The sequence below is a fragment of the Anarrhichthys ocellatus genome, unplaced genomic scaffold (assembly GCF_004355925.1).
Source record: "Anarrhichthys ocellatus isolate YVR2014 unplaced genomic scaffold, GSC_Weel_1.0 scaffold11, whole genome shotgun sequence".
In the NCBI taxonomy this organism is placed as follows: domain Eukaryota; kingdom Metazoa; phylum Chordata; class Actinopteri; order Perciformes; family Anarhichadidae; genus Anarrhichthys; species Anarrhichthys ocellatus.
The window spans coordinates 3461374-3488886 of record NW_022280041.1 but is presented as its reverse complement, the minus strand read 5'-3'; the positions used below and the strand labels follow the sequence as shown (position 1 = coordinate 3488886).

The 27513-nt window shown below is 44.2% G+C and overlaps 3 protein-coding genes, 4 non-coding genes and 1 pseudogene across 14 annotated transcripts; 5 read left to right on the top strand and 3 right to left on the bottom strand.

Annotated features, from left to right (window-relative positions):
* On the top strand, positions 1–69 carry LOC116385850 (uncharacterized; annotated as a pseudogene).
* Positions 70–388: 319 nt separating this feature from the next.
* Positions 389–605, top strand: LOC116385846 (small nucleolar RNA U3). Its single transcript, XR_004212908.1, has one exon. It is a non-coding gene; the product is annotated as a small nucleolar RNA U3 (small nucleolar RNA).
* Positions 606–1602: 997 nt separating this feature from the next.
* On the top strand, positions 1603–20778 carry intu (inturned planar cell polarity protein). Of its 4 annotated transcripts, none has more exons than XM_031851201.1 (17): positions 1603–1702; positions 3374–3969; positions 4691–4776; positions 7159–7377; positions 9818–9936; positions 10702–10791; positions 11365–11442; positions 11726–11909; positions 12245–12298; positions 12829–12891; positions 13098–13313; positions 13436–13528; positions 14216–14650; positions 16624–16718; positions 16802–16991; positions 18628–18770; positions 18862–20778. In XM_031851201.1, the coding sequence occupies exons 1-17, from the start codon at positions 1617–1619 to the stop codon at positions 18971–18973; spliced, it is 2859 nt and encodes a 952-aa protein (XP_031707061.1). In that variant the 5' UTR covers positions 1603–1616; the 3' UTR covers positions 18974–20778. The 4 variants fall into 4 exon arrangements, with proteins under 4 accessions (XP_031707061.1, XP_031707060.1, XP_031707059.1 ...); XM_031851199.1 differs by lacking the exon at positions 1603–1702 and adding an exon at positions 2177–2396; XM_031851200.1 differs by having other exon boundaries at positions 18628–20778.
* On the top strand, positions 7897–7970 carry trnan-guu (transfer RNA asparagine (anticodon GUU)). The gene has a single exon. It is a non-coding gene; the product is annotated as a tRNA-Asn (tRNA).
* trnad-guc (transfer RNA aspartic acid (anticodon GUC)) lies at positions 13707–13778 on the bottom strand. The gene has a single exon. It is a non-coding gene; the product is annotated as a tRNA-Asp (tRNA).
* trnad-guc (transfer RNA aspartic acid (anticodon GUC)) lies at positions 17534–17605 on the bottom strand. The gene has a single exon. It is a non-coding gene; the product is annotated as a tRNA-Asp (tRNA).
* Positions 19366–23063, bottom strand: ino80b (INO80 complex subunit B). 2 transcript variants are annotated; one of them, XM_031851206.1, is made up of 6 exons: positions 22832–23063; positions 22497–22622; positions 21910–22084; positions 21649–21803; positions 20275–20447; positions 19366–20191 (listed from the first exon to the last, which is right to left on the bottom strand). In XM_031851206.1, exons 2-6 carry the CDS (start codon positions 22534–22536, stop codon positions 19736–19738), a joined length of 999 nt encoding a protein of 332 aa, XP_031707066.1. In that variant the 5' UTR covers positions 22537–22622; positions 22832–23063; the 3' UTR covers positions 19366–19735. The 2 variants fall into 2 exon arrangements, with proteins under 2 accessions (XP_031707066.1, XP_031707068.1); XM_031851208.1 differs by having other exon boundaries at positions 20275–20411.
* A 292-nt stretch (positions 23064–23355) lies between these two features.
* aadat (aminoadipate aminotransferase) lies at positions 23356–27466 on the top strand. Of its 4 annotated transcripts, none has more exons than XM_031851205.1 (12): positions 23356–23379; positions 23670–23741; positions 24026–24194; positions 24460–24568; positions 24751–24825; positions 24935–25144; positions 25325–25390; positions 25467–25549; positions 25791–25887; positions 26541–26602; positions 26723–26787; positions 27120–27466. In XM_031851205.1, exons 2-12 carry the CDS (start codon positions 23675–23677, stop codon positions 27275–27277), a joined length of 1161 nt encoding a protein of 386 aa, XP_031707065.1. In that variant the 5' UTR covers positions 23356–23379; positions 23670–23674; the 3' UTR covers positions 27278–27466. The 4 variants fall into 4 exon arrangements, with proteins under 4 accessions (XP_031707065.1, XP_031707063.1, XP_031707064.1 ...); XM_031851203.1 differs by having other exon boundaries at positions 23670–23819; XM_031851204.1 differs by having other exon boundaries at positions 23364–23533.
* Positions 27467–27513: the final 47 nt, after the last annotated feature.

Genomic DNA, 27513 nt, shown 5'->3' with positions numbered 1-27513 from the left:
CCAGAGGGCATTGTGGGTAAATAAATAAATATATTGTATAGATCATTCAATAGTTTATACAAGCTTTTATCGTGAGAACAGTTCTCATGTATATGTTGTTCTCTGTACTGTCAGCAGAACAGTGTTAAAATGTATATTATGTATATTGATACATTCAGGTTATAGTTGTGCGTTTTAAATCTTGCTATATCTTCTTTACAAAAATATATTCATGTGCATTGTGTGGCTTTTATTCGGTGTTGTCTGCTCCTATTTGGATGTTATTTGTGATCATTTGAGATCATGTTCTCAGTGTAAAACATCTTGAGGCCATTGGTTAACCTCAGCACCATGACAGAGAAGCACGTGTTCATCATACTAGTAGTAGAGCAAGGTCATAGGTCAGGTTAAGACTATACTTTCAGGGATCATTTCTATAGTTTTTGACTTGAGAAATGTGTTTCTAAAATGTTTGGTCTCGCTAACCACGATGATGAGTTGGTGATACTCTTTCCTGAGCGCGAAGCGGGCGGACAGTCATGATTTAGTTCATATGCTGTCTGTCTTTGATGACCGTTCATTGTCTCCTCTGGGGACACTGAGGGAAGGAGTATGATCAGAGTGGTACTGCAATACTGTTAATAACAAATCTAGTATCACATAGAATAACTGTTAGATTAGTTGTGTACATAGCTGTTGTATATTCTTATTTTTTAATGTATGATACTTTAAAACTTCATTTCAGTGGGAGACACTGCGTTTTGCTCCACTCCATTTATTAATTACTATATTATTAATCTATTTATTGTTCCCTGTAGTTGCTAGTTAATAGAATAAACAACCCAAAGTAGCTAAAATTAACTAACTGTCTTAATCTCATATGAATATTTCTTAAATATGTCTTGAATCAGTAATAATTAAAAGCTAAAACGTTACTCCAGCTGTAGGATAAATGTTGTGGGGAGATGTTTTGGTAATGACATAACTCCCTGAAAAGAGGTATTCTGCATTTAGTGAGTACTTTTTAAACTAAGTATAAGTACTAACTCATGATTTTGAATGCAGTATTTTTATAATCTGGTATTGGTACTTCCTGCATTGACTCCATTATTAAACATCGTATGGCAACAGTCAAAAGTGGAACCACTGACTTTACTTTAAACAGAATTATAGACATGTTGCATTGCAACTACATCTCCCCCCACAACATGTATCTTACAGCATTTTTTAGCTTTAATAATAACAACTTAAATGCGTGGACATTCTCTCCAGTATATTCTATGTAAAACCGATGGAAACTATGCGGTTAAGTAACGTTATTCCCCCACACTTGAGTCTTTTAGAAATAGAAGTAGCCTACACATGTGGGTTTGTCAGCTGAGCTTTTTTTGTTGGTAGTAGGCGTGTTTTTAGTCCACCTGCCAAGAAGGCCGCTGGGACAAATTCCACTCGGCTGTGCCTGGAGAAACATTCAGAAGCTTCATGTGGAGCAGAGGAGAGGAATTATTTGGACAACTTGTGTTTTTTAAAAGCTTTTCTTTTTGGACCCTCTTGGAGTTTTAAATTGCAATTGTATAAACTGGACAATTTAAGTTATTGCAGTGTTTGTTGGCCCGGAGAAAACATGACACGCACAAATGATGTTTAACATTTCTGCAGACGGAGGTTCATTTTCTAAAAACTTAGAGGATTTTGACTCTATTCGCAGCGTTCTCCTTTACAGGTCAGTAAAGTATGAGTGCTTTTATTTTAAAGCATGCTGGTGTTTGGTCAGAGGTGCAGAAGTTTGCTAAATACCTGAGGGGATTTTTTAAAAAAAGCCTCGTGCAAGTCTACAGGGAGGTGGAGAGAAAGGGGGCAACAAAACAAAAGTGTAAATGTGCTTTTATTTTGAAATTCAGTGGCCGAAGGCACCCAAGGGTCCTTTATTTTATTTAATATCATGTCGGTGTTTATTTCCAAACGGTTACACTTTAATAAAATGTCCCTGTAACTATAATATGAGCGGGTATGTGGTGTTGTCTGTGTGGTTGCTGCATTATTTAACGTGGACGAGAGTCTCGTGCTGCCAGGTAGCAAGAAGAGTCACCCAAAGTTTCTGCGTTGTTATGGGCAACTGCGCCGTCCACCAATCAGATGGACCCGTTCTCGTCACGTGAACACACGGTCGTCTGCGCTTCTTCCAACATGGCGAGCGAGCGTCGCCGGCCGTTTCTTTGGATGCTTTTTTAAAGTTAACCTTTTAGCTGCGAACTCCGGAAATAATAAACACGTCGCGTGAACAAAATGGCCTTTGCGAACGCGCGCACGTGTACCGAAGAAACTCTGTGTAGCGGTCGGGAGGAAGAAGATGGTGGCGAGCACGACACCGACCGCGACTCCACATCATCGAGTGTCAACAGCTCCGACTACTCTGAGTAAGAAGATAGTTTGACTCCGCGCGACTAGTAAACAAACAAACCCTCTCCGCACGTGCACGTGGTAATGTGAGACCACGTGGAGCTACTGAAGGTTGTGCGTGAGATAAAGTCGAACTGGAAAAATTTGTGCTGTAACTTGACACTTAAAACAGTCACTATGATGGTGTACATTGCAGATATAAAACGCTTTCGATTCATCCAGTTTATTACACATTTAATGCCTTTTTCAATATAAGTGCTTCTAAATGTCAGGCAGCGTCATCCCATCCACTCTCTCCTTGTGCTTTTCATAGCTTTTTAGGGAGTGTTCTCAATTTGGGAGGTAAACCTCAAATAATTGTATGCTGCTTGTCATCCTCAGTAGATTTATGGATATCACGTCCAAGCTGCTACCGCAGGTATAAAAAGAGAGAAACCAAAGATATCTCCTTTTTAGTCCCACCCTTTTGGTCAACCATGTGATTACGCTTTAAAAACAACAACATATAGTAGTTTTTACTGTAGGCTTATAAACACATGCAATAACTGATACTGTAAAAGTAAATAACAAAAGAAAAAAACTGTATTTGACTCAGTATTGGGATACAAGTTTGGTACAAAAAATGCCCCAAAAGCTTAAACTGTGCTAAATAATAAATGATTATTAATGTGGATACGATGGCAAGTAGAGGCATTTATTGTACATGTCAGCCTTATCACTATCTCAAGATAACCAAAATGTCAAATGATATCTAGTCACGTATCTTTATATTGATTGTCAGTGCATCTCTCCTCCTAGTCTGATACCACTGTGTCCTCTCCTCCTAGTCTTGTACCACTGTGTCCTCTCCTCCTAGTCTGATACCACTGTGTCCTCTCCTCCTAGTCTGATACCACTGTGTCCTCTCCTCCTAGTCTTGTACCACTGTGTCCTCTCCTCCTAGTCTTGTACCACTGTGCCTTTGACACTAGGTGTCTATTTTTGTTTCCCTCAGTGACCTGGAACCAGAATGGCTTGATGACATCCAGAAGAATGGTGAGCTCTTCTACCTGGAGCTGAGTGAGGGCGAAGAGGAGGCCGCGTTGGCCCAAGCCGCCGCCACCAGCCAAGGTGTGTCCACCAATCACGTTCGCTTCAGCGAGGAGGAGGCCGAGATCATCACCGAGCAAAACAAGAAGCAGCGATGCGGGTCGAGGACGAAAGGTGAGCCCGCGCTGACGAGGTTGGTCAGGATCCTGAGGAGAAAACGCCGGCCATCTCAGCGCAGAGGAGGGAAGGATGGAGGTAAAGACAACTCAACTTCATCTCCTCCGGCATCCATCCTTAAGAACCAGCCGGGTCAAAGGCAGGGGGTGACGGTTCAGCAGCAGCAGCTGAAGGAAGTGTGCGTCTACCTCAACCCTAAACGTCTTGGAGGTTCCTCAACACCTCTGTCTGACGGCGGAGGCCTTCTGGAAGCTCTGCTGGGGGTGGTGCATCGCCCGTCCTGGAGCAGAGGAAACACTGCAGTGGTCAGCCAGGAGGAGAGACTGACTGTTCATGGACTAATACCCAACAGCCCGGCCATCAAATGTGGCCAAATTCTGATCGGTAAGACTATAAATCCAACAGTTAGCTCGTATTTACTATAATACAAATCTACAAAATATCAGTTTCTTTACTTGTGTCAGCGGCCATTTTAAATACGTCACAGTATTTTCTATACAGTTTTGAAAAGGCACGTGAAGCCCTATAATACAAAAAAGTATATTCCGTCTAAGTGTAACTTTCAGCACATAGTTTCGTAGAGTGAATGAAACTCTTAAGTGCCGGTCTGGTTCTGTAAAAATATCTAATCTGTGTTTGAACGCTGGGTTTCTCTGAAGGGATTTATTTTGTTCTATCCAACGATCGGACAGCTTTCACTAGCAGACGGAGGAACTCACCACAAACGACTGCCCACATGAGTTACTGTTTAAGCCGTTATGCAGCCCGGCTCCATGCTCGAACAATTAAAGTGGTTAAATACCTGAAATAGCTCTGTTACTGAGATGGGGGTCAGGTGAAGCTCTTAAATGGCCTTTTAGTGGGTCTACTCAGCCAGGTGCACGGATCAGCAGCACATCACCATTTATACAATCAATCAAATTATTCTAAGTATGGTTCTTACTGACTATATAAGCTTTCTGTGATTTTTTTTTTTTTTTACAAACCCACATTTAATGTAAGTTCATGGTTAAATATACACCAATAATTACATTTACTATCATTACTTATTTGCTATATTGTGTTTGGCCTAGTTGAGCTATCGATGTCTGTCCTGCGTGTTCAGGTGACGTGCTGGTAGCGGTGGACGATGTGGACGTGACCTCTGAAAACATCGAGAGGGTTCTGTCCTGCATCCCAGGACCAACACAGGTCAGTGTTAGTGGTTTCCTTTAGTATCGATATTGATCAATACTGGGAGCTCCTTTTTAAAAAATTTGTAACGCCGCATTTATGTCTTTAGGATCCGGGCTCATCACAAACCAGGACGGTACAAATAGACGTTAAGTTACTTTGGCTTTGTCAAAGCTGCTAAAATGTCAATAGTCACGAAGTCACTGCTGTTTAAAATTAGAGAAATTATCCTTCAAAAAAAAATCCATAGTCTGTGCCTCAGTCGTGCATTTTCACCCAAAAAGCAGACCATCAAAAAGCAGGAATTTGCAAATGACAGAGTGCGTCTGGCTGGACGGCGAATACGGCGGATAGATGCGACTGCGGTGTGACTATTTTTTTTTTCCCGGGGCCACAGGAAGCTGTTGTGGGATTTGGAAGCTCAGCTGATTAGAAGATGTAGTCGGAAACTAAATTACATTCGAGGGAAAGAGCGACGGAAGATTTCTTTTGGGGGGGGAAATACAAGTTTCCTCTCTCAGAAAACTGGAAATAGAGTTGTGTTGGTGACAGAATGATTGTTTTGCGTGCTTGTGTGTGTGTTGGAGGATGGTTTGTCTGTGTGCCAGCCCTCCCAGATGTTACGCAGACGGTACTTATTATGTTCCGAGGAACAAATATTAGTATCAACGTTAGTCCACCATGCCCTCTGCTAACCCTCGTAGCCGAACAAGCCTCAGTTACTCCCTCACTCGTGTGCTCGAGTGCGTGTGTCCACCTATAATGACTGACATCAACGGGCTGGAATTCCAGTGAGAGCACACTCCAGTCTAACCACATCCTTGTTATTTATGATGAGAGAAAGTGCTGCAGTTAGCCCACTCAGCCTCTTTACCCAGTGACTTCTCAAATTTAGGCCTTTGCCCATTTGAAAGTTTTCACCCGTTTTTCTCCTCGTCTGAATCTGATTCCCTCAGCTCAATCTAATCGAAGCCTTTTCTCGCATCCTGCGTGAATTCAAAAATATTTACCTCTTGAGTGAACTAGTCAGAGTCACCAATTTGAAACTTACATCACATGGTTGTTCCACCACTGCTCTGCTCTTCTTTAATAATACCCCTAAAATCGGCTAAAATGGCGGGCAGCCCAGATGGAGGCGCCCGCCGGGGCGGCGTGTGGCCTGTGGTTACTGCTGACAGACCTTGGAGGGTTCTGGGAGTGATCGCTGCATTAGAAAAATACAGTTTCAACATTTTTTGACCTGGGAATACGATCCCTTCTTTCCTCTTCAACATATTTGGTAGGCACCGTATGATCGAGGACTACCCACGTTTGTTGGAAAGTAATGACCACAACACCTCATTTATTTCTTGGAGCATACCAAATGGCTTTTCTTAGGTTACTTACAGACTCGGAACAATGCTCGGGTTAGGACCTGGACCTCCACAGTTCTGCCTTCTTCTGCTGTTTTATCCTCTAAATGAGATAAGAGATAAGAGAAAACTCCTCAGACCTACTGTATTGTCTTCATAGGACATTCCCCTTGTGTCAGGGTTACGTGGCGTTATTCCTTCTAGAAATAAAACCTACAACATACCCAAATGCAGTGATGGTTGCTGGTTCAGATTAGAGATGCTGACCTCATTACGTGGATCGTGCATTGCTGCTGGTTTTTCCACATCTGGACTCTGGTTCTGATATCCTTGAATCACTGACAGGTTTCAGCCCAGTCAGCACAATGTGTATTGATATGCCACAGTAGCGTTTCTACAATGTACATTGTTTTTCGTTGTTAGAGAAATGTGTTTGCATCAATTATGTGCGAGTTTAAACAATAATAATGCGTGGTATGTAGTAGCAGTATACTGGGTCATTTGTGATGTATGGTATCTGAATTTGTGAGTTCTTTGCCGACACACTTTCGCTACTACGGGGACTTTCTAGGAATGGAAGTATAGAATGGAGAAGTGGCGTATGGAAAGTAATAAAAATAGATTCTGCATGAACGAGAGAAGATAGGCTGTCTCGTTGTCCTGCCACTGTGTCTTTGAGTAGCAGACGTCTGGTTATAATTAGTCAAACACACACACGGATCCCTGTTATTTGTTATGCTGCGGTGAGGTCTGGCTGTTGCTGTCACTTTCTCTCTGACAGTCACCGTCCTGCTATTCGCTTTTCAGCCTTTTCCTGAATCAATGTGTAATGATTGAAGTTTTTGGCAGCACGGCACACGAGCACGCCTCTATTTTCCTACGACAGACACATGAGCACTGTTAAAATGTCTTGCGAAGTATAATCATGCGGGTCCATAGTGGCTGATTTTAGAAATGAATGAACTCTGAGAAGGACTGGTAGGCAGGCTGATGCAATGAAATTACATAACAGAATAAATGTCCTTATTTTTCTCCTCTCCTCCTCCAGGTGAGGCTGACGTTGGAGACGGTGGCTCAGGGCGACGGCGGCAGTGCGAGCGACACTTCATCGGACCGTAAGACGAAGGCCTCGTCTCCTCCAGTCAGCCAGCTGGTGCGTCTGCTGTGGGGAGAGGACACCGCCGAACTTCAGATGTCCATAGGACACATCCCGCACGTTGTCATGTACCTCTCACTGAAACTGGACTCGGCATCACCGCAGGAAGAGGTCAGTTTGTGTAAAATGTGTGATGAAACACGTGTGGGTATTTAAACCACATCTGAGCCATTTTGACCAAAAGTCTCAGGAAATTAAGTCCAGGCTTCACCACACTGCTTTCTGCCCCACAAAGTCTGTGCTTATTAGTCGGTTGACACATCAAAAAGTGACCACTGCACGCAATTTTACTTGCCGCAATAAAGCGACAACAATAGTTCCATTGAGATTGAAGTCAGATGTCGAGCAGCAGAGAGAGAGACATTTAAAACGCTAGAAATGCAGTCCGAGGTCATAAAATCTCCTCTGACTCCTTTATGGTTAATGTTGGACTTAAAACAAAGAGCTTTGAAACAAAACGCAGTGTTTGCTGTGGAAAAGTAGAGTGTATTTGATCAGTCAGCAACATTCAATGCTGGAAACCCCACTCCAAAGCTACTGCAAGTTATAAATGACAAATTATGACTTATAGTGCACGTCATAATTTGTAGAAGTTTATACCGATCCCCACCAGCAGGGTGCTGCAGAACCGTCTCTGTGGCGCAATTGGTTAGCGCGTTCGGCTGTTAACCGAAAGGTTGGTGGTTCAAGCCCACCCAGGGACGTTCAGTTTTTGTTTTTAAATAAAAGATAACGTCGTGTAAATAAGTAACTTGGTGTCCGTGATCAGGGGTAAGGGTGTAACTGCTTTCTTTGCATTTAAACAGGAAAAATGTAGAAAGGTTCACAGAGTTCCTCAGTGGAAACGGGCGTGTTATTAAAGAGCAACGAGGAGGGAGCTTTGAAAGGAGCAAGCCTCTTGTGCAGTCGGTGCTGGCGGTGGAAAAACAAAAGCTAAATATTGCCATTAAATGTAACATAACTAGAACTGACCATTGTTGAGATCTAAACCCTGGATGGCCACATGTTTTTCGATCCCTTTGGAAAGATAGTGGGTCTCTGGGAAACCTGATCATGACTTTGTGGTCAATAGCACACCGACTCTGAGCAGCCGTAAAAAAAAGCTGTGTTTGAAACATTGAAGGGTTCTGATAATTGAGTGTTAAGAATGACCTCAGGTGTGCAGGAAATCCCCAAGTCCAGGAATGGAAAGCTTCCCTTGAATTGATCTGACGTGAGTCAGACTCTCTCAGTAAACTACTGCTCTGGACGGTTTCCAACGCCTGTGGACCCACTGACCGAAAAAACAGAGAGAACGGGGAGAAGTTAAGGCGCTCTGCCCTGAGCAAACCTGTCAATAAATGTTCTGTCACTTTATGCTCTTGTTCTACACTGAATCCACACATCCCTTTGGCTGTAGTGCAGCAGTTTATTAACAAAATAATATATCCTTTTTTTATTGGATCCATGCACAGGGCGGTGTTTCATATATTTTTTTATATTCACTTGTATTCAAGTGTTAATCCCACAGTGCGTGTTCTCTTGCAAACGACACTCATTTCCTGGCCGACACCTCCTCCACTGTAACCACATTTTCCCCATGGACGTCGATTGGCAGGTTAATATTTTCTTTATGGTTGTATTCACCATCTGCAATTCCAGTTTGTGTGTCTGCTCGCCAGATTTTCTTTCTTTCTTGACCCTAACAGCGGTGCAGAGTGCTGGGTTGTCTGTCATTTATTTTTTAAATGACAGTGTCGTGTATGAACGACGACTTTGATTTTCTTTAGTCCTTTGATTGCTGGGTAGCAGAAGTTGGAGAGGTTCAGCGGTGCTATTTTTGAGTCTCGGCTGTGTGAGGATTTTGTGATCCGAGCCTTTTTTTGCTTGTGTGTGTACAGACGAGATGTAACTGGTTGTTCGTCTTGTTTCTTTGTCCTGGTTGGCAAGCCTACAAGGACTCGTTCATTAATGTTTTTTATCCCCTCACTCCTCTCAGCGGCTCTTATCCGCCCTGTTTCCTTTAAAGTTTCCAGCATGCTGGGACGAATACTAATGTCCCCAAAGATTCACTGAATCTGCCCGGAGCACTCCCTCGTCTCTTGTGAAGTGCTTGTGTTTCGTCCGGGGATAAAGACTAATCACAACATAGTTTGGTTGAACACTATTTGAAAGTGCGTGCAGTAGTTTCCAGAAGAGCAACTGAGAGTTTCTGTGAGCTTCAGTCAAATTCCTGTATTTCCTGAATCTGCTTCTCTTTACTCTGGAAAGTCAAGCATGTAAAATCATCATCTTGAAAGTGGCATCTTTGTGTGAAAAAGGGTTGGGCAGTACAACTAAAACACTGATGAGGTGACAGAATAAACATCCAGTGGTTCATGTGTTGATCTTTGCTTTCCATAATTCAGAGGAGATACATTTTGGTGACTGCAGCATCCGACAGCAGATATTTCACATTTTGATGTGACATTTTTCTGTTGAGAGACTCACCAGAGTGGTTTCCTTCTGCTGGATACATCATTGACATGACACAGTTCACCAGATATTCATATGTGTGTGTTTGTGTCTGCAGGAGGAGATCTTGTACCAGTACCCCGTGTCTGAGGCATCCGGCCAGCTGAAAGGAGTGAGAGGCATCTTCCTCACTCTGTGTGACATGCTGGAGAACGTCACGGGAGGGCAAATACTCAGGTAAGGGAAGTTACTTGTGGAGGATTTAATCACCAATTTAGTTACCAACCAGATGCTTTGATTCCAACTGGTTCTTTATGAAATCCGACTATGTTCTTCCTGAAAACATAAAAAAATAATGAAAGAATCCTATTTCAAGATCTGTGAGCCTATGGGGATGTCGTCAAATGTCTTGTTTTGTCCGACCAAATGTCCAAAACCAAAAGATATTCAATCTACATCTATGTAAAACAGTGATTTCTAACAGATTTTTGACCATGATGATGCTCCTATACTTCCATATAATCGCTTGAATAGACCATACTAGTTGTATATACCACACCGTTGATACTGTAAACTGTTAGCTTTTCTCAAAATCAAGTCCACATTGTCTCTAAACCCTTTGACTCTGTCAGATGTAGTGCTAGTACTTTCAGTGCAGAGTTACGGGAATGTTTCCATCCTTTTTTCATCTCTTCCTCCCTCTGCTATTAACAAAGTACTGGCACAAGAAAGGGTGCCGTGTAAAGGCAGATATTGTTTTTTTTATAATTGGCCTTTTATGTAAAAAAAAAAATATTTTTATTGTAGCGCCCTCAAATTCCTAACTTTTCTGCCAGTTCCCCCGCTGGATGTTTTGAATATCAACACAAGCCTGGAAAAAAAAAAAGGTTTGGCGACTGGATGTTAAGAATGTAACAGTGAGGTTGTATTTACTGTATGTTAACGGCATCGTCCTCGTTGTTTTGTTCCATTTGTCACTTTGTTCTTTTGTCTCCCCTTTAGTTCTTCTCTCCTGCTCGGGAAGCAGCTGGTTCATGTGGGCTACTGGAAGGAAAGCAACAACCTGTTGGTCATCGGTCTTCCTGCTGAGAGGTGGAGGGAGGCAGCATCAAACACGCATGCTGCACTTATTATTATTACACTGTGCGGTAGCCCCGCCTCCACCACATTTGCAGAGAAACAGACAACGCAGGCATCACCCGAAAAAACAAATTGTCAAGAGATCATTTTTAACAATCAAGGTGCCGATGTTGGTGCGGTGATAAATTCTCTGAGCAGGACATGTGCCCGAGAAATTAACTATTATTTGTCGAGGAGGAAACGTATTGAAGAGCACAATCTGTAAAAACAATTTCAACGTTCACATGTGCTTCTTTTCGTCCTTTGTTGGCAGGATGAATACCTTTTCTAAGGAGCATGTGGTTGTTCATGAGATGAGTCATATTCCCCAAACTTTTCACTTTTAGTCATCAAGTCAACCTGACAAATATTCCCATTCATGCTTAAAAAGCACAGAGATTGATTTTTGAGAAACACCCACGCGTAGAAAAAACAACACTTACAAATGTTTTTGCTTCACAGCTCCTGGCAGTTAGTCCAAATATTTGATAAGATCTGCTGAAGTTTATTCACGTCTGTGTTTGACATTTTTCCATTTCGCTCCAGGGTTCCACTGCTGTATTTGCAGACGGTGGTGGGAGACGTGGTCCGGACTCTCAAAGTGATGTACGGCTCCTTAGACAAGTGAGTCGCTCTTTGCTTTCCTGTGCTCCTGCTGAGAGTGCTGGTTGAAACTTATATTGCTGAAAAATAAAAGATAATGTGTTTCACCAATTCAAAGCAAAAGTTTTCCAGCTGGATTTTACACAAAGCCTTCATTGTCTCACTCTCTTAAGTCCCTTTTCTTTGCTCTCAAATATCTTTCCCCTTCTTCCATTTCTTTATTCTTGAAATTTAATCATTGTTCTCTAGTTCTAGTTGTCATTACCTACGCCTATATTTTAAATCTTCTTTGTGTCCTCCGCAGTGCGTTCTGTAAGGTGGACCATGCTCCCAGGTTGGACCACTTCTTCTGCCTGTTCTTCCAGCAGCTCATCCAGCCGTCTCGCTTGAGGGACGGCTCCTCAGCGCCGGCCCCCGATGTCTCGGGGACCCTTTTTCTTGATGGACTGCCGGCGGTGCGATGGCTGACGCTGCCTCCTGAAATCAAGGTGTGTGTGTGTGTGTGTGTGTGTGTGTGTGTGTGTGTGTGTGTGTGTGAGTGAAGACTGGGACAATAACATTATTTATAGATCAATATTAGTCTTGTAGCATAAGTACGGTAATAACAGATATTTCAATATCATCTTGTCCACGTTTCCTCAACAATTGAAGCTATGGCGCCCTCTAGTGTCCACTGTTGAACATTACACAAAATGAAATTTTCCATGAATATATGGAATGAATGCAGGAGCAAAGACTCTAAAGAACACTACCAAAAATAGTATTTTTGTCATGATAATAATTAAATGCTGTTAAGCTTATATTTCATTTTCTCTGTCCCCAGATGGAGGTGGATACTGTTCTCTCTGATTTTGAGTCTTCTGATTTTGGAGAAATGGTGAGAAAACACCTCAGTACTGCTGTCTTGAAGCATGGATTTACTTTTTCAAAGTATGTCACCTGTTAGGGATGGACGATTGTCTTGAAAGAAAATAGCCAATTACAAATAATAAGTGTTGTTAGGCTAAAGAGTCACATCAGCGGTTCATGTTGCGTTGTGACCCCCGAAGTTACATGTCAGCTAAGCAGCTTACTGTCTTCTAGCCTCAACGGGGGAGGGTCTGGTTAAACAGCTGAGACAAAATTAGAGAGCAGGATTATTGATGCAGGAGCTAGTTAAGTAAAGTCGATGGTCATTTAACAACTTGAGTTTTCAACTTATCATCATGGCAAGCTTTGTTAAGCATTCTTATATCTTTGGTTCATTGTTATCAAGTTTTATTCCTAAAATAATAGAGATGACAACCAGTTGAATACAGACATTCATTCATTCACAATTTAATTGAATTGGTCAAACGTAAAACAATCTTCCTCCAAAGTCTGTGTATATGTTTACTGTTTTGTATTTTTATCTTTGTCCTTTCACAGTCCGAGGACTATTTTGGCCTGAGGCGTCTGTATGTAATTCTTGGCTCCTGTTTGTTCTACAAGGTAGGAATCCCAATCAAGAGAAACATACACACACACACACAGGCCTCAGTGCCGCCAGCCGTATCATATTTATATCCTCCCCTGATGGTACCACACTGTCTAGACAACAATAGAAGACCCAGCTGACAGAATATGACCTTTCATCTTTGTATTTTGAAAATGTATTTTAACGTTTTTACTACATCATCCACATGCTCACCGTCCAGTCCTACCTGATTGCCAACCACCTGCCTAAAGAGGACCTGCTGGATGTGTGCCTGTACTGCCAGCACTACTGCCTGCTGCCGCTGGCGTCTGAGCAGCGGGTGGGTCAGCTGGTCATCTGGAGGGAGGTGTTTCCCCAGCAGAGAGCTAATGGCAGCAGCACAGTGCCGGGCTACAGCCAGCCTCAAGGACGTCACTTCCTCCTCATAGTGGGATTGGTAAGGAGACGAATCACTGATTGGTGGTTGTTTTTAACTTTGTTCTCGTCGTCACTGCCCAGTATCTATTCATCGTATTATTTGTTTATCTTTGCATGTATTTCTTTATCTCTCCACCTCAGAGGCACTTCATGCAGTGTGTGCTGTTGGAGGCAGGTGGCTGTGCTTCTGCAGCTTTGGGCTCTACAGGACCCGATTGTGTTTACGTAGATCAGGTGAACTTTAGTGAACTTTACAGAAAATTCCTAACATACTATACAAACACACTGATCTTCTACTTGAACAAAAGCTAGTACGTCCTACTTCTTTTTTCTTATGGGCTTTACTTCCGCAGCTGGGAGAAATGCTAATGTGTCAAGAATTCCGCGTCTTTAGCTCCTGGAACAATAAATTCTCCCCGTCGGGGAATCGAACCCCGGTCTTCCGCGTGACAGGCGGAGATACTGTCCACTATACTAACGAGGAGGGACAATGTCCAAAAAGACAGCCATGTATTTTATATGGACAACATGGGACAATGACATACAAGCATTATGACTACATCTGACAATATTTATTAATGTTAATCTCCCTGAGATCCTCCATTGTTCAAGTGGAGTCCTATATTGTAACGAGGAGGGACAATGTCCAAAAAGACAACCATGTCTTTTATATGGACAACATAGCGCAATGACATTAGGACTACATTAAACAATATTTATTAATGGTAAAGTGCAATGAATTCTCCCTGTCGGGGAATTGAACCCTGGTCTTCTGCTCAATCAACGGAAATACTGCCCACCATAACCTTCCCTGCCTAACAAGGAAGGTCAATGTGCTAGATGACAACCTCTCCTTATAGAAGAAAATAATCTGTTGATCACTACAGTATAAAGGTACACTCTCTTACATCCTGGATCCAGGTGAAGGCCACCCTGCTGCAACTGGAGGTGTTGGAAGCAGGTATTGAGGAGCGTCTCAATGCTCCGCCGGCTCCCTGCCTGTCCTGTGCTGACTGGTTCCTTCCTGCTGCCACACCCCGCGACCGCCTGGACAGCCTGGCCTCTTCCTCCCCCGTCTTCAGCAAGCTAGCAGGGGCTGTCAAAGGCTCCTCCTCCGGGTCCAGAGGCCGTAGTCTGTTTGGGGAGAAGGCCCGGAGGTCCAGCCCCCAGAGGAGCCTGTCTGACAGTGGGAGTGAGGGACAGATGGATGCTGGGTCAGGGTCTGTTTCATCAATGGCTCCAGGCCTCAGTCCACATTCCACCCCAGACTCAGGCAGGAAGAAGCTGGGGGGGCGTCGGGACTCGCTGGGATCTGGAGGGTCGGATGGGAGTGGAGGCAGCGGAGGCCTCTTCAAGGTACACTTGTAGTCTTTTATCAATTCTAATATTTGGTCCTGTTTGGTTCTTTTCTTTGTTAACTGTTAGTTGGCAGGTTATCTAGAAAACTTAATACGGTGTGGAGATACTCGTGAGCCTCCGGCTGAGCGCTGCTGTGTTGGAGTTTTCCCCGGGGAACAAGATGGTTGCCTCTATGCAAGCTGCTGATGATAGGTCTCTGACTGTTGTGCGTTTGGTCAAGGTGAACTGGGAACGTCTGGATGAGGCCCCTGTCCGCGAGGACTTTAACTCCCACCTCCGGAAGAATTTCTCGTGCATCCCGGGGGAGGCTGTGGACATGGATTCCGAGTGGGCCATGTTCAGGGCCTCCATTGCTAGAAGCTGTGGTCGAAAAGGTAATCGGTGCCTGTCATGACGGCAACCAGAGAACTTGCTGGTAGACAGACCACAGAGGTGAAGGAGGCTGTCAAGTTGAAGAAGGAGGCCTTTGGGACTTGGCTGGCCCAGGGGTCTCTGGAAACAACAGACAGGTACCGGTTGGCCAGAAGAGCTGCAGCTGTGGCGGTTGCCGAGGCAAAAACCCGGGTGTGGGAGGAGTTCGTGGAGACCATGGAGAAGGACTTTCGGTTGTTCTGGCAAACCGTTAGACGACTCAGAAAGGGAAAGCAGGGCTTGTCTCAGGCTGTGTTCAGCAGTGGAGGAGAACTGCGAACCCGGACTGGGGATATTGTCGAGCGGTGGAAAGAACACTGAGGAACTCCTGAACCCGACCAAAACGTCCTCCGTGGAGGAGGCCGAGCTTGAAGACTCAGGGGGAAGACCCATCCATATGCCTGGCAGAGGTTGTTGAGGTGGTCAAAAAGCTCCTCAGTGGCAAGGCCCTGGGGGTGGATGAGATTCTCCCTGAGATGCAGAAGGCTCTGGACACTGTTGGGCTGTCTTGGCTGACACGTCTCTTCAGTGTCGCGTGGAGTTCGGGGACAGTGCCTGTGGAGTGGCAGACCGGGGTGGTGGTTCCCATTTTTAAAAAAGGGTGACCGGAGAGTGTGCTCAAATTATCGAGGTATCACACTGCTCAGCCTCCCTCGGAAAGTTAATTCCAGGGTGCTGGAAAGGAGGCTCCGACCGATTGTCGAACCTCGGCTTCAGGAGGAGCAATGTGGATTCTGCCCTTGCCGTAAAACAGTGGACCAGCTCTTTATCCTTGCAGGTCTGTTGGAGGGGTCATGGGAGTTTGCCCATCCAGTCTACATGTGTTTTGTGGACTTGGAGAAGGCTTACGACCATGTCCCTCTGGGAGTCCTCTTGGGGGTACTGCGGGAATACGGGGTACCTGGGTCGTTGCTGCGAGCCATACGGTATGACCAAAGTGAGAGCTGTGTCCAGATACTTGGCACAAAGTCTAGCACGTTGCCAGTGTGCGCTGGCCTCTACCAGGGCTGTCCCTTGTCACCAATCCTGTTTGTGATTTTCACGGACAGGATTTCAAGGCTTCGCCTGGAGGAGGACAGTGTCTGTTTTGGGGACCTCAGAATTGCATCCCTGCTTTTGGCAGATGATGTGGTTCTATTGGCTCCTTCAGGACGTGACATTCAACACGCATTGGGGCGGTTTGCAGCCCAGTGTGAAGCGGTCGGGATGAAAATCAGTACCTCCAAGTCTGAGGCCGTGGTTCTCTGCCGGAAAATGGTGGATTGCACCCTCCGGGTTGGGAGTGCTGTGGTGGTTCGGGCATCTGATCATGATGTCTCCTGGACGTCTCCCTTTAGAAGTTTTCCGTCTAACTGGTAAGAGGCCCCGGAGTTGACCCAGAACACGCTGGAGAGATTACATATCTCGTCTGGCCTGGGAATGCCTCAGGGTTTCCCAGGAGGAGCAAGAAAGCGTTGCTGCAAAGTCTGCTGACCCGGCCCCAGATAACCGAAAGCGGAAGGATGGATAGATGGTATTGTCATGTTTTGTCTTATGCTTTTTGCATGCTTTGACATCAGATTCCCAGAATGAAGCACCCAAACCCATTCTACCTAGGCACCCTAAAGAAGACCCTGACTGAAAGGGAGACAGAGGAGATGTACAACACCATGAAGTGGGTGATGGGAAATAATAATTAACTGCATGTATAATTAATGTTGGCTAGAACTAAAAACCTACATTTTCTTATTGTGACAGACTGACTTCAGGTGCAGAGAACACCTTGTTCCACTATGTCTTGATGGAAACGGTTCAGGGGATCTTCATCGCTCCGACTCACAGAGAGGTGGCTCAGCTCAGCGGCTCCATCCACCCACAGCTCATCCGCAACTTCCACCACTGCTGCCTCTCCATACGGGCCGCATTCCAGCAGAGCCTGCCAGCCAGGGTGAGTCAGAGTTAAATGAATATGGTCTCAACCTCATCCCTTATCTCACCTAACGACACAGTTAACACTAATCATGCTAAACAGCTTGAAATAGTAAAGTGTTGAATTTAAGGCAACCTGAAGTCACACCAAGACCAGCTTCTGTGAGTCTCAAGTCAAAAGAAGACTTTTCAGTGTAGTTAAAACCAGGCCAAAACTTGTGGTACAACTATCAATTATTTATGAATGCTTCTCGAGCAATAAATAACCCCCGTCGGGGAATCCAACCCTGGTGTTCTGCATGCAGTGTGCTGTTAGAGGCAGGTGGCTGTGCTTCTCCAGCTTTGTGCTATCCAGGACCTGATTGTGTTTACGTAGATCAGGTGAACCTTGTTGAACCGTAACGTAAATTCCAAACATACCATACAAACACACAGATCCTCTACATGACAAAAGCTAGTAAGTCCTTCTTTTGTCTTGTGGTTTTAGCTTTACTTCTGCACCCATGAGAAACGCTAATGTGCTCAAGAACAATGCGTCAGTGGCTCCTCGGGCAATAAATTCTCCCCGTCGGGGAATCGAACCCCGGTCTTCCGCGTGACAGGCGGAGATACTGTCCACTATACTAACGAGGATGGATGATGTCCATGAAGACAGACATGTCTTTTATATGGACAACAAAGGACAATGACATACAAGCATTGGGACCGCATCTAATGGTATTTATTCTCCCAATCTCCCTGAGATCCTACAATGTTCCCTTTCAATCCAGAGGTGGCAAACAGAGGTTTTTCTGTCCCCGTCCCTGGACTTTGGAATGACATACCTGAGGACATCAGGGCAGCAAACTCAATTTCGTGATAAATCACTTTTAAAAACTCACTTTTTCAAATTAGCTCTTTTTTGTTTGTTTTAATGTTTCAGTGTAGTCTATATGTCCATCCGTCCCTAAGAACGTCTACCCCATTGTCATGTAGAAAGTCGAATCTCGCCATGAGGGACATTTTGCAAATTTAGCACAAAGGTCCACTTGGACTCAAGGGTGAACTAATTACAATTTCCTACGTCTTGTAGTTTTACTTCTGCAACCAGGAGAGCTGATAAAAGAAACATGGTTAGTGGTAAAGTTGCTTCTTGGTGCAATGAATTCTCCCTGTCGGGGAATCGAACCCTGGTCTGTAGAGGTGCAACGGATCACAAAACAGTTAGGATCGTATTGTACAGCATGTCGAAAAAAGTCAAAAAAAAGTCGTACTTATTTCAACATGTTATACTAAGACTTTTTTAATATTATACTACTACACTTCATGCATGTCATCTGTTACTGGATTTAAATGAATGGCTCCGACTGCTTTAAATGCAAGAATAAAGAAAAGAAGAAGAGAATACGTCTTCTGGTTAATTACAAAATGTATGGCATGCAATAATTTGAAATGTTTTATTTCATACGGATGGTATATTTATGACATGTCATGAAGTCATACTATAGTATGCGATTCAAAAACAATATAAAATAGTAGTCAAAATGTTCCTGAGGTCGGCCATGCTTTGAGAAGCATCGACTCTCCTCCGTCACCATTCATCGAGAAAGAACCTTCTCTACATCGATGCTTTTAATGAATCAACAGATTGTGTCGTGTTGTTTCCTCTCCTGCAGGGCCGTCGGGCTGCAGACCGGCCTCAGGGCGGTGGTTGGGGTCTGGGTCCCGTGAAGGAACACGGGGTCCTGTTTCAGTGTAAACCTGAGAACTGGACCGACCAGAGGAAGCCTGCTCCCACCATGACTTACTGGGTCATCGGGTTCGTCAGCTTTCACTATTTTTATCCACAAACTGCACCGTTCTCTGCTAAATCCGAGCCTTTTCCTCATGTGCCAATCTTGTTTTTCCAGACGGATGTTGCTCGAGCCCGTCCCTCAGGAGTTCTACGTGTGTTTCCATGACTCGGTGGCAGAAGTTCCCGTAGAGATGGCCTTCAGACTCTCCTTTGGCCTGGCCTTGTGATTACTACATCCGTGACAATGGACTCACACACTACAACGTTTCTTCTTCTGTTCCACTCTCAGGAGAACAAATCAAACTGAGGCGCTTCTTGAAAGAACCCGAGAGCAGGAATTTCATTGCCTCATTGCTCACCATAGATGTGTGCAAGAGTCTGTGTGTAGATGGAAAGCCTCTCAGGTCATGAATACCTCAGACACTTTGGTGTAAACCTCTGCTTAGAGCAGTTAGCAGCTGTAAAGTTTACTAAGCTGGACCAATTAAAACTACGCACGAGTCTCCATGTAGAAGTACAAATAAGGTTGTGTTGATATTGTTACAATTTGTTACCTAATTTAAGATGTACAGTTTTGTATGGAATTTGAGTCAACAAAATTGAGATTAAAGAAGGAATGCAGTTTCTCTTTTATTCTGTAACAACCTTCACACATCTCTAAACATAATTTTACATTATTGACAAAATGATAAATAAACCAAGGAAGTGGAAATAATGGTACTCTTTCTCCCAACTTAACAAAAATGTTAATTTTATGTCTACTAAGGTTTCTAGTTCTGAACATTTAATAATGTACATAATTAAATTGTGGAGCCAGCGTCTCTGCTTGCAAAACCATTATTATGAATATGACAATGTAAAGTCCAAATTACACACATCTGTACAGTGTACATTTTATCAATACGACCACGTGGACGGTACCCACCTTCATCACAGCTCGGCGCAGTAACAAAACTACATTTGCGTCCATTTGTAATTTATTCGTCCCTTTAAAGTTCGAGCAGCAGGTTCCTCTTGTAACACTGGAGGCTGCAGAGAGGAACCCCGGTCTTTGAGCAGCAGTACTTCTTGAGGTTGGTGCAGCCGCTGACCCCGCAGTTCACCGGGGCTGCCGGTGGAGGACGGGGAGCCGTTGGTGCCGGCGGGGGGACCCCCGAGGGGAAGGAGACGGCAATGCCCTGGACGCAGTCGCTGTACCGGATCATGGGACACTGATTCAGCTTGGACTTCCTCTCTCGCATGCTTTTGATCTTGGCCTTGCTGGTTTTCGTCAGTCTCTCTATCGTCTGGTTCTTGCTGTCTTCCGCCTTCTTGGCCGCCTGCAGGCGTCTCTTCCGGGCTCGTTCCTCCCGCTTCTGCATCATCTCTGCGGTCATCTCTTTCTCCTTGTAGCCCATGGGCAGCTCCAGGAGAGGCTGGCTCTGCTGCTTGTGTAGCAGGGCTTTCTGTACATAAACACAAACACTCAGGGATATACGATTATAGCGACATTATGGTGGACTGAAGTACATATGTCCTGCTTCCTCACCTGTCTGGCCGTGAGCAGAGACTCGTCCAACTCCTTCTTCAGCTCCCCGTTGTCGTCGAGCTCTCCCTTCTCCAGAGCGTCCAGCCACCGCTCCTCCTCGTCCTTAGGAACCCCCAGCATGCAGTCTGAGTCTATGTCTGGCATAGGGGATGTGGCCAGGTTACTGTCTTCATCTGATACAGAACAAACATGAATGTGTCGTTTAACCACGGCCAGAACATTGTCTCGACCATGCTACATTAAAAAACACTAATATGAAGTTAACTTGCATTCTTGATTTGAATGAAGGAGAATATTCATTTATCCATTAAAACTTATATTTAGCATTCAGGGGATGTTGTCTTTATTAATATAAATATGTACAACTATTAATGCCATCCATATTAGAGGTGTTTTAGACCGTGTTTAAGTTGTGATATAGTTAATGCTCTTAGATGTATTTTCCCTACTGTTCTAGGGCTCCATTCACTTCCACGCATCAGTGTTTTCCAACTGTTTTGCCATGTGACCACTCTAGATGAAATAAAGTCACCTCCGTGTGGACATGACTGGTACAGAGTGTTTTATGTCTCAGATTGTTGTGTTGGAAATAAAAAATTCAGTATGAACCGACTCAACTTGTTGAGACAGTGTAAACTAAATGATCGAGGGGTGAGAGCAGATAACGTTATCGATTGTTTACATCAGCTCCAACTACATTTAGAAACTCGGTTCTTTTAGATGTAATGAAGCCTTTAAGACCAGGAGAAGGGAACACTACACCTGATGAGGACAAACTACGTCCTGCGTGCCTGTTTCTTTAAAGACTTGCGATTAAATTCTTAAAAAGAAACTAGAAAATGGCTTGAGCGGATGTCTAACACCATATGAACTTACACATCCTAGATGTGGATTCAATTTAGTGAAATGATCTCTGTTGTAACCTCTGGTCACAGAAACCAATGCTTTATCATTACTGCCTGTTTTGTTTGTTACATGTTAATATTACACTTACAGATCTGAATCTTACGTTTACATTTGTGGACACTTAAGTCATGAACACAAACCAAAATGTGTCAATTTCTGCCCATTTTAACTTTACTTAATTCCGTGTTTTATGTGAGCACATGCACTGTATTAGAGAGCAAACGTATTTACTTCATCAAAATAAATTTAAGAGCAGCAGATACAGAAATAGATTTGCATATTAATTTGGATAAAAAATGATTTTCTCTGGCACATTTGGTTTTGTGGTCTTATTTTCTTTCAGTGTAACAGCTTGACACTATGCATTCACTAATAGTTTGACCCATGAATCAAAATCGCAATAACAGAATATAACTTTTCATCAAGCTCCAGTGTAAAGTATCTCAGTATTAAACTATTGTAACTTACCCAGCCAGGCCCGATACTGCTCCAAAGGCACAGAGGGCTCATCATCATCTTCATCGTCGTCATCGTCATCGTCGTCCTCATCATCGACATTATTAATAATCATCAAGGGAGAGGGCGGACAAGCCACACCGGGATGCACGGTGAAGGTGGGAACGCTGTCACAGACAGGAAACAGAAGCGAGTGATTGTTGGTTTAGATGGAAATGAGAGCCGACACGAAGGTTCACTACCAAACGGACCACCTTCAGTGTCCCGCCTCACCTCTTGGTCCCCAGCGTCTGGCCTCCCAGTTTGATCTTGAGGCGGAGCTGTGGAGGAGGACGAGGAACCACGACGGGCTCCGGGAGCTCGGGGAAGCTGTGGTGCTTCCTCTTGTGCTTCTTGTGCTTCTTGTGTTTCCGTTTGTGAACGCTGTGCAGGCTTGAGCCGCCTTCACCTGTAGAGGACGAGAGGAAAGCAAGAAAGCAACACATGAATACAATAAACACTAGATGATGCGATACAGTTAATTTAGATTTACATGCATCAAACATATGTGTGTTTTCTCTCAGAGTGGATCTTTCAAATGTATGAGAGAACCAGTAATTCTGCTGTTTAAACAGGTGTTGACTCAACTGTATGTTGTGCAGTTAGTGATGATGTTAAACTGTATTATACAGGTGAGAGGTGTTTGTTATTCAGCCTACCCTCTAACCTGATGCATACGGGGTGGACAAAATATTAGAAACACCTCTCATCATAACTGCAATACAATAAAACAGCAACCACAACCTTCAAAACGACCATAAAGTTGAACCAACACATAAAACAGCTTCAACATTATAACATGAATGGAGGAATATACTCACCAAGAAACCTGGGGTGAATCATGTCTTTCCTTTTCCCCATTGAAACGACGACGGAGATGTAAAAGCCAAGAACAGGACCGTCAGTCTGCAGCTTCACGTTGCAGCAGACATCTCAACGTTATTTACCTGAGGAGAGAAACACACCTGTTATCTTAACACTGGATGCAGCGTTGATAAGGAAGGAACACGTGGATTTAAGTGCATGTTAATGTTCTGTATCTGGTGTGTTAGCTAAGTCATAACGGCTTATTTATGTTCTATATATTTAGTAAACGATACAGGTTGATTTGAACATGGCCGTTAGCTCTACGTTACCATATTTAGCTTTACGTTACCTTATTTAGCCGAGAGAGCGCTCACGTTCTCTAGCATGCACCCAACGCCTGAACAAAACTCCCATCGAATAAAAACATTCACGTTGAAATAAATAGACGCGACATAAACTGTAAATCTGAGGCAATTTTGAACTGTAACTGATTTTATATGAAGCTCTCGTTACACGGTTTGTCTTGAGTAGCTAGTTAGCTCGACTAAGCTAAGAAAACAACACAGGAGTTCCTCCGCTTCGTCACATCCGGTCATTTTGAGCAGTTACATTCGATTGACTGCCATCTAGTGGAGAACAAATACAGTATATAACCGGCAGTTTTAATCAGTTTTCTTTATTGTGAATGAATCAAACGAGTTATGTGACATCGACTTCAACAAGAAAATGTACAAAATATAAGCGAAGTAAATGAATTGCTAGCTATAAATGTGTTTTTTGATAAACATATTGGGTAATGTAGTTCACGTTACGAAGGCCACAGATGACTACTGTCTTGGCGTTTCAAGAAATACGTTACCCAGAAACCACCGGGGCGCTTCAGCCGAGATACGCAAGGTCAGTCACACAGCTGAATGTGGTCGAGTTAAATCCGGATTTCGTTCAGTATACTTCATGTTAACGTGCTCTTGTCTCACTTTAACACCGTTTATTGTACATTAATCAAACGTTACGGTGCTGCTGCTCTTATCTTCTCAAAGTAGGGATTACAGTTGAGTAACGCAAGCATGTGCAACCCGTTATGAGTTTTTATTTAATAAATTGCAACGTTTTATAATAAACACAAACAAACAGTGTAGAAATTGATATGTGAGGGTTAAATGTTTATGACTTTTATAATTTCGCAGGAATCATGAATTACGCTCGGTTTCTCACCGCTGTGAGCGCAGCTAGAAAGCCCTCCCCTATCCGGATGCTGAGTAAGTTTTTATTTATTACGAGTGCGGTGCATGCAGCTTTCTGCAGAGCACCTGAACTCCATTACCATGTCAGTGAATGTAAGTCTTTAGGGATGCATAATGTCTAACACATGTCAATGTATTTAGCACAAGCAAGTAGACACACAGTAGGAGGCTAAAACTGGGCTATATTTTGATTGCACACACAGAGATGTAGTCATCTAAAACACAATTAATAAATACATTAATTGCCTAAACGTGTATTCCATTTTTCCCGTCTAATCTATTTCTCCACCCGCATGAAGCCGAGCTGCAGCAGCGGTCGCCTCCGTCCCTGATCTCTCTGGCCGGAGGAGCGCCCAACCCCAACACCTTCCCCTTCCAGTCAGCATCCATCAAGGTGAAGAACGGAGCGACGCTCACCTTCGACGAGACGACGATGAAGAGAGCCCTGCAGTACTCTTCCTCTAATGGGTGAGGCATCAACACAAGGAACCCTCGGTACAGAGACACTTTGAGCTACACCAGAACAGTGTGTTCAATTTATTTTGCATCGCCCGAAATCACAAATTTGCCTCGAGGGCTTTACGATCCGTAAACATCGTAAAGGTTATCGTTCTACAAACAGACGTTATCTTTTTTTACAACCTTTGTAAACTCCAAAGCCTCGACTGACTCGCTCCACCTGCAGATTCAATTCAGTGAGAGAGATGTGAGCGTAATCTCCATTCCTACGTAGAGTACCCGAGCTGCTGACGTGGATGAAGAGCCTGCAGAAGGACCTCCACAACCCGCCGACCCAGATGGACATGTGTGTGACCACGGGGAGCCAGGAAGGACTCTGCAAGGTGCCGACTCCACCAGCTGCGGAGCTGCCCTTTACTGCCTCAAGCTGTTTGTGTAGCCAGGGTCAAATGTTAAAAACAAAAGGATCGTATGAAGACGTTATATTCTGTTAAAACATACTTTTTTTTTAAAATTGCTTATAAACATGATTTTGAAAGTGGTTTCAGATGTTTTTGTGTTTTAGGTGTTTGAGATGCTGGTGAACCCCGGAGACAACGTTCTGCTGGATGCACCCACGTATTCAGGCACACTGGCAGCAGTGAGAGCGCTTTCTTTTTACACACACACACACACACACACACACACACACACACACGTACAGTTACTCAACCTTCTGTGACCCTCTCACCTTCTTCGTTCCTCTGTAGCTCCAGCCGCTCGGTTGCAACTTGATCAACGTTCCCAGCGATCAGCACGGCATGATACCCGCAGCCCTGAAGGAGGTTCTGTCTCGGTGGGACCCCTCAGAGGTCCAAAAGCCCGGCAGCACCGCCCCCAAGGTCCTCTACACCATCCCCAACGGAGGAAACCCCACCGGGGCGTCCATGACCACTCAGAGGAAGCAGGAAGTGTACGAGGTTTGTCCCCCCCCCCCCCCCCTCTGCAACGTCACAAAACAAAGACTCATTCATCCCTAGATGCACACACTGCATATGATTTATGAATCATTTTTCTCCCAGTCTTATTTATGCTGACCCTGCTAATTAGAGCTTGTTATGAGGCTGGTTTCCACTAACGTCCTCCCGTCTGTTTAATAGCTGGCCAGGCAGTACGACATGCTCATCATCGAGGACGACCCCTACTACTTCCTGCAGTTTGACAAGGTACAAAGATCACTCACCTCGTTGACGATCCAAACTGATCCACTATTTTTTGATTGATATTGTTATTGTTTGGCAGCCGTGGGCTCCCACGTTTCTCTCCATGGACGTCGACGGGAGGATCATCAGGACAGACTCCTTCTCCAAGATCCTGTCTTCAGGGTGAGCGTGTGTGCGTGCGTGTGTGTCTATCGTTTTAATGTGCTCGTGTAATTCCCCACCGGTCACATCTAAAGACGCCCCTCTCCTCTGCCTCTGGTATACTTGTGGTCGGGGACTGTTTTTTCAGTTTTACACGTTGGCTCCAGTTGAGGTAAATCTTAACTTTGAGCCACATTATGCAGAACTGCACCAGCGTGTCTGTGTGTCTCTGACTGCTTCCCTGTGTGTCTGTGTGTTCCAGGCTGAGGATCGGTTTCGTAACCGGTCCCAAACCGCTGGTGGACCGGGTGGTGCTGCACATCCAGGCCTCGACAATGCACACGAGTACCTTCACGCAGGTGAATGAAACATTAATCCCACACCCCCACTGCTCCGTCAACATCTTGCATTACTGTGTTGAGTAACTTTGTTGTTTATTCCTTTACTTTTATTTATTTTAAACTCCGTTGTCTACATAGCATTGGATGGCTAACATCTTTGATGCTTTCTGTGTGTAATCCTCCATCAACTTGGCATCTAAAAACAAAACAAAAACACAACATAAGATTATTATTACATTACTTCATCGTGCAGCAGTGAGCACACATCAGGGCGGTGCAGTTTTGAAGTCTTTCCAGCTTCTGTTCCCGTTGCTCCGGCACGCTATGTTTGCATAAACTCACCAGCGAGAAGGTGTGTGTGTGTGTGTGTGTGTGTGTGTGTGTGTGTGTGTGTGTGTGGGCACGCTACGGCTGAAGCCAAACAAGACGTTGAGGTGCAGCAGCTACAGAGGAGTTTTAAATGAGGAAGACGAGGGAGATTAATTAGGATCTGCAAAAAGGTCTGCTGTGAGTCAATCCTCAATAACAAACATTTATATGCTCTATCAAGAAAGAAAGGTGTGTCGTGCTCCAACTGCACTGTGCTGATACAAAGGGTAATTTTACAGTCAAATAATGTGGCTTCTTCAGTCTTTGCCAGTCATTACATGACATAACCTGCGTGCTTCCAGCTCATGGTGTCTCAGTTGCTGCACAGCTGGGGCCAAGTGGGTTTCCTCCAACACATAGATGGGTACGTCGCATCCTTGCATGACTGGTTTGACTGGTGAAAGAAAAGCAATTAGGTCCGTTTGTTAACGCCCAGAGTACCAGTAACTCAAGTCATTCACTCAGTTTGTGTTTGCTCTCACAGGGTGATTGAGTTTTACAGGAAACAACGCGACGCCATGATCAGCTCTGCAGACAAGTGGCTCAAAGGTTTGTGAAGAAAGTAAAAAAAAAAAGCAACACATATTTGATGTAAACATGACTGTTGTTAGAGTTTGTGTGTTGTAAAGACGGACATCGGTACAGTTTTCTTGTAGCCGCCACCATTATATGAACTACACGTTAAGTCATTTCCACATTGACGTGTTGATTTATGTCACCACGACATTTATGAAAGTGTAAACTACCTAAATAATCCAGATGTAGTTACAGCGATGAGCTGACAACAAAGACCACAGAACTGAAATCCTGATATGAGTCAGACAGCACACACCCAGGCTTTTCTTCTTTTTCTCCTAATGTGTGTGTGTGTGTGTTAATAGATGTAGCAGAGTGGCACACCCCGTCGGCAGGTATGTTCCTGTGGATCAAACTGAAGGGCATAGGCGATACCCAACAGCTCATCATGCAGAAAGCTTTGGAGAAAGAGGTCAGCACACGTTCTGTTCCCATTGTGTTTCAGTCTAAACCCTCACGTTAATCTCTTCTTGTGGCTTGATACGGAACAAAACCCAATTAACTCTGCCCACTGAAGGTTAACACACACTGTACTATTAATATGCAGGTACCCAGAATGCACTTCTGTGTCTCGCATCAGGCTGGTTGTGTGTCTGAATAGAGTGTAGGATGGTGTATTTAAAGTGGCCATTGTGCGGACTGAGTAGGTTTAGCAACGGAGTGATTTCCTTCACACACACACACACACACACACACACA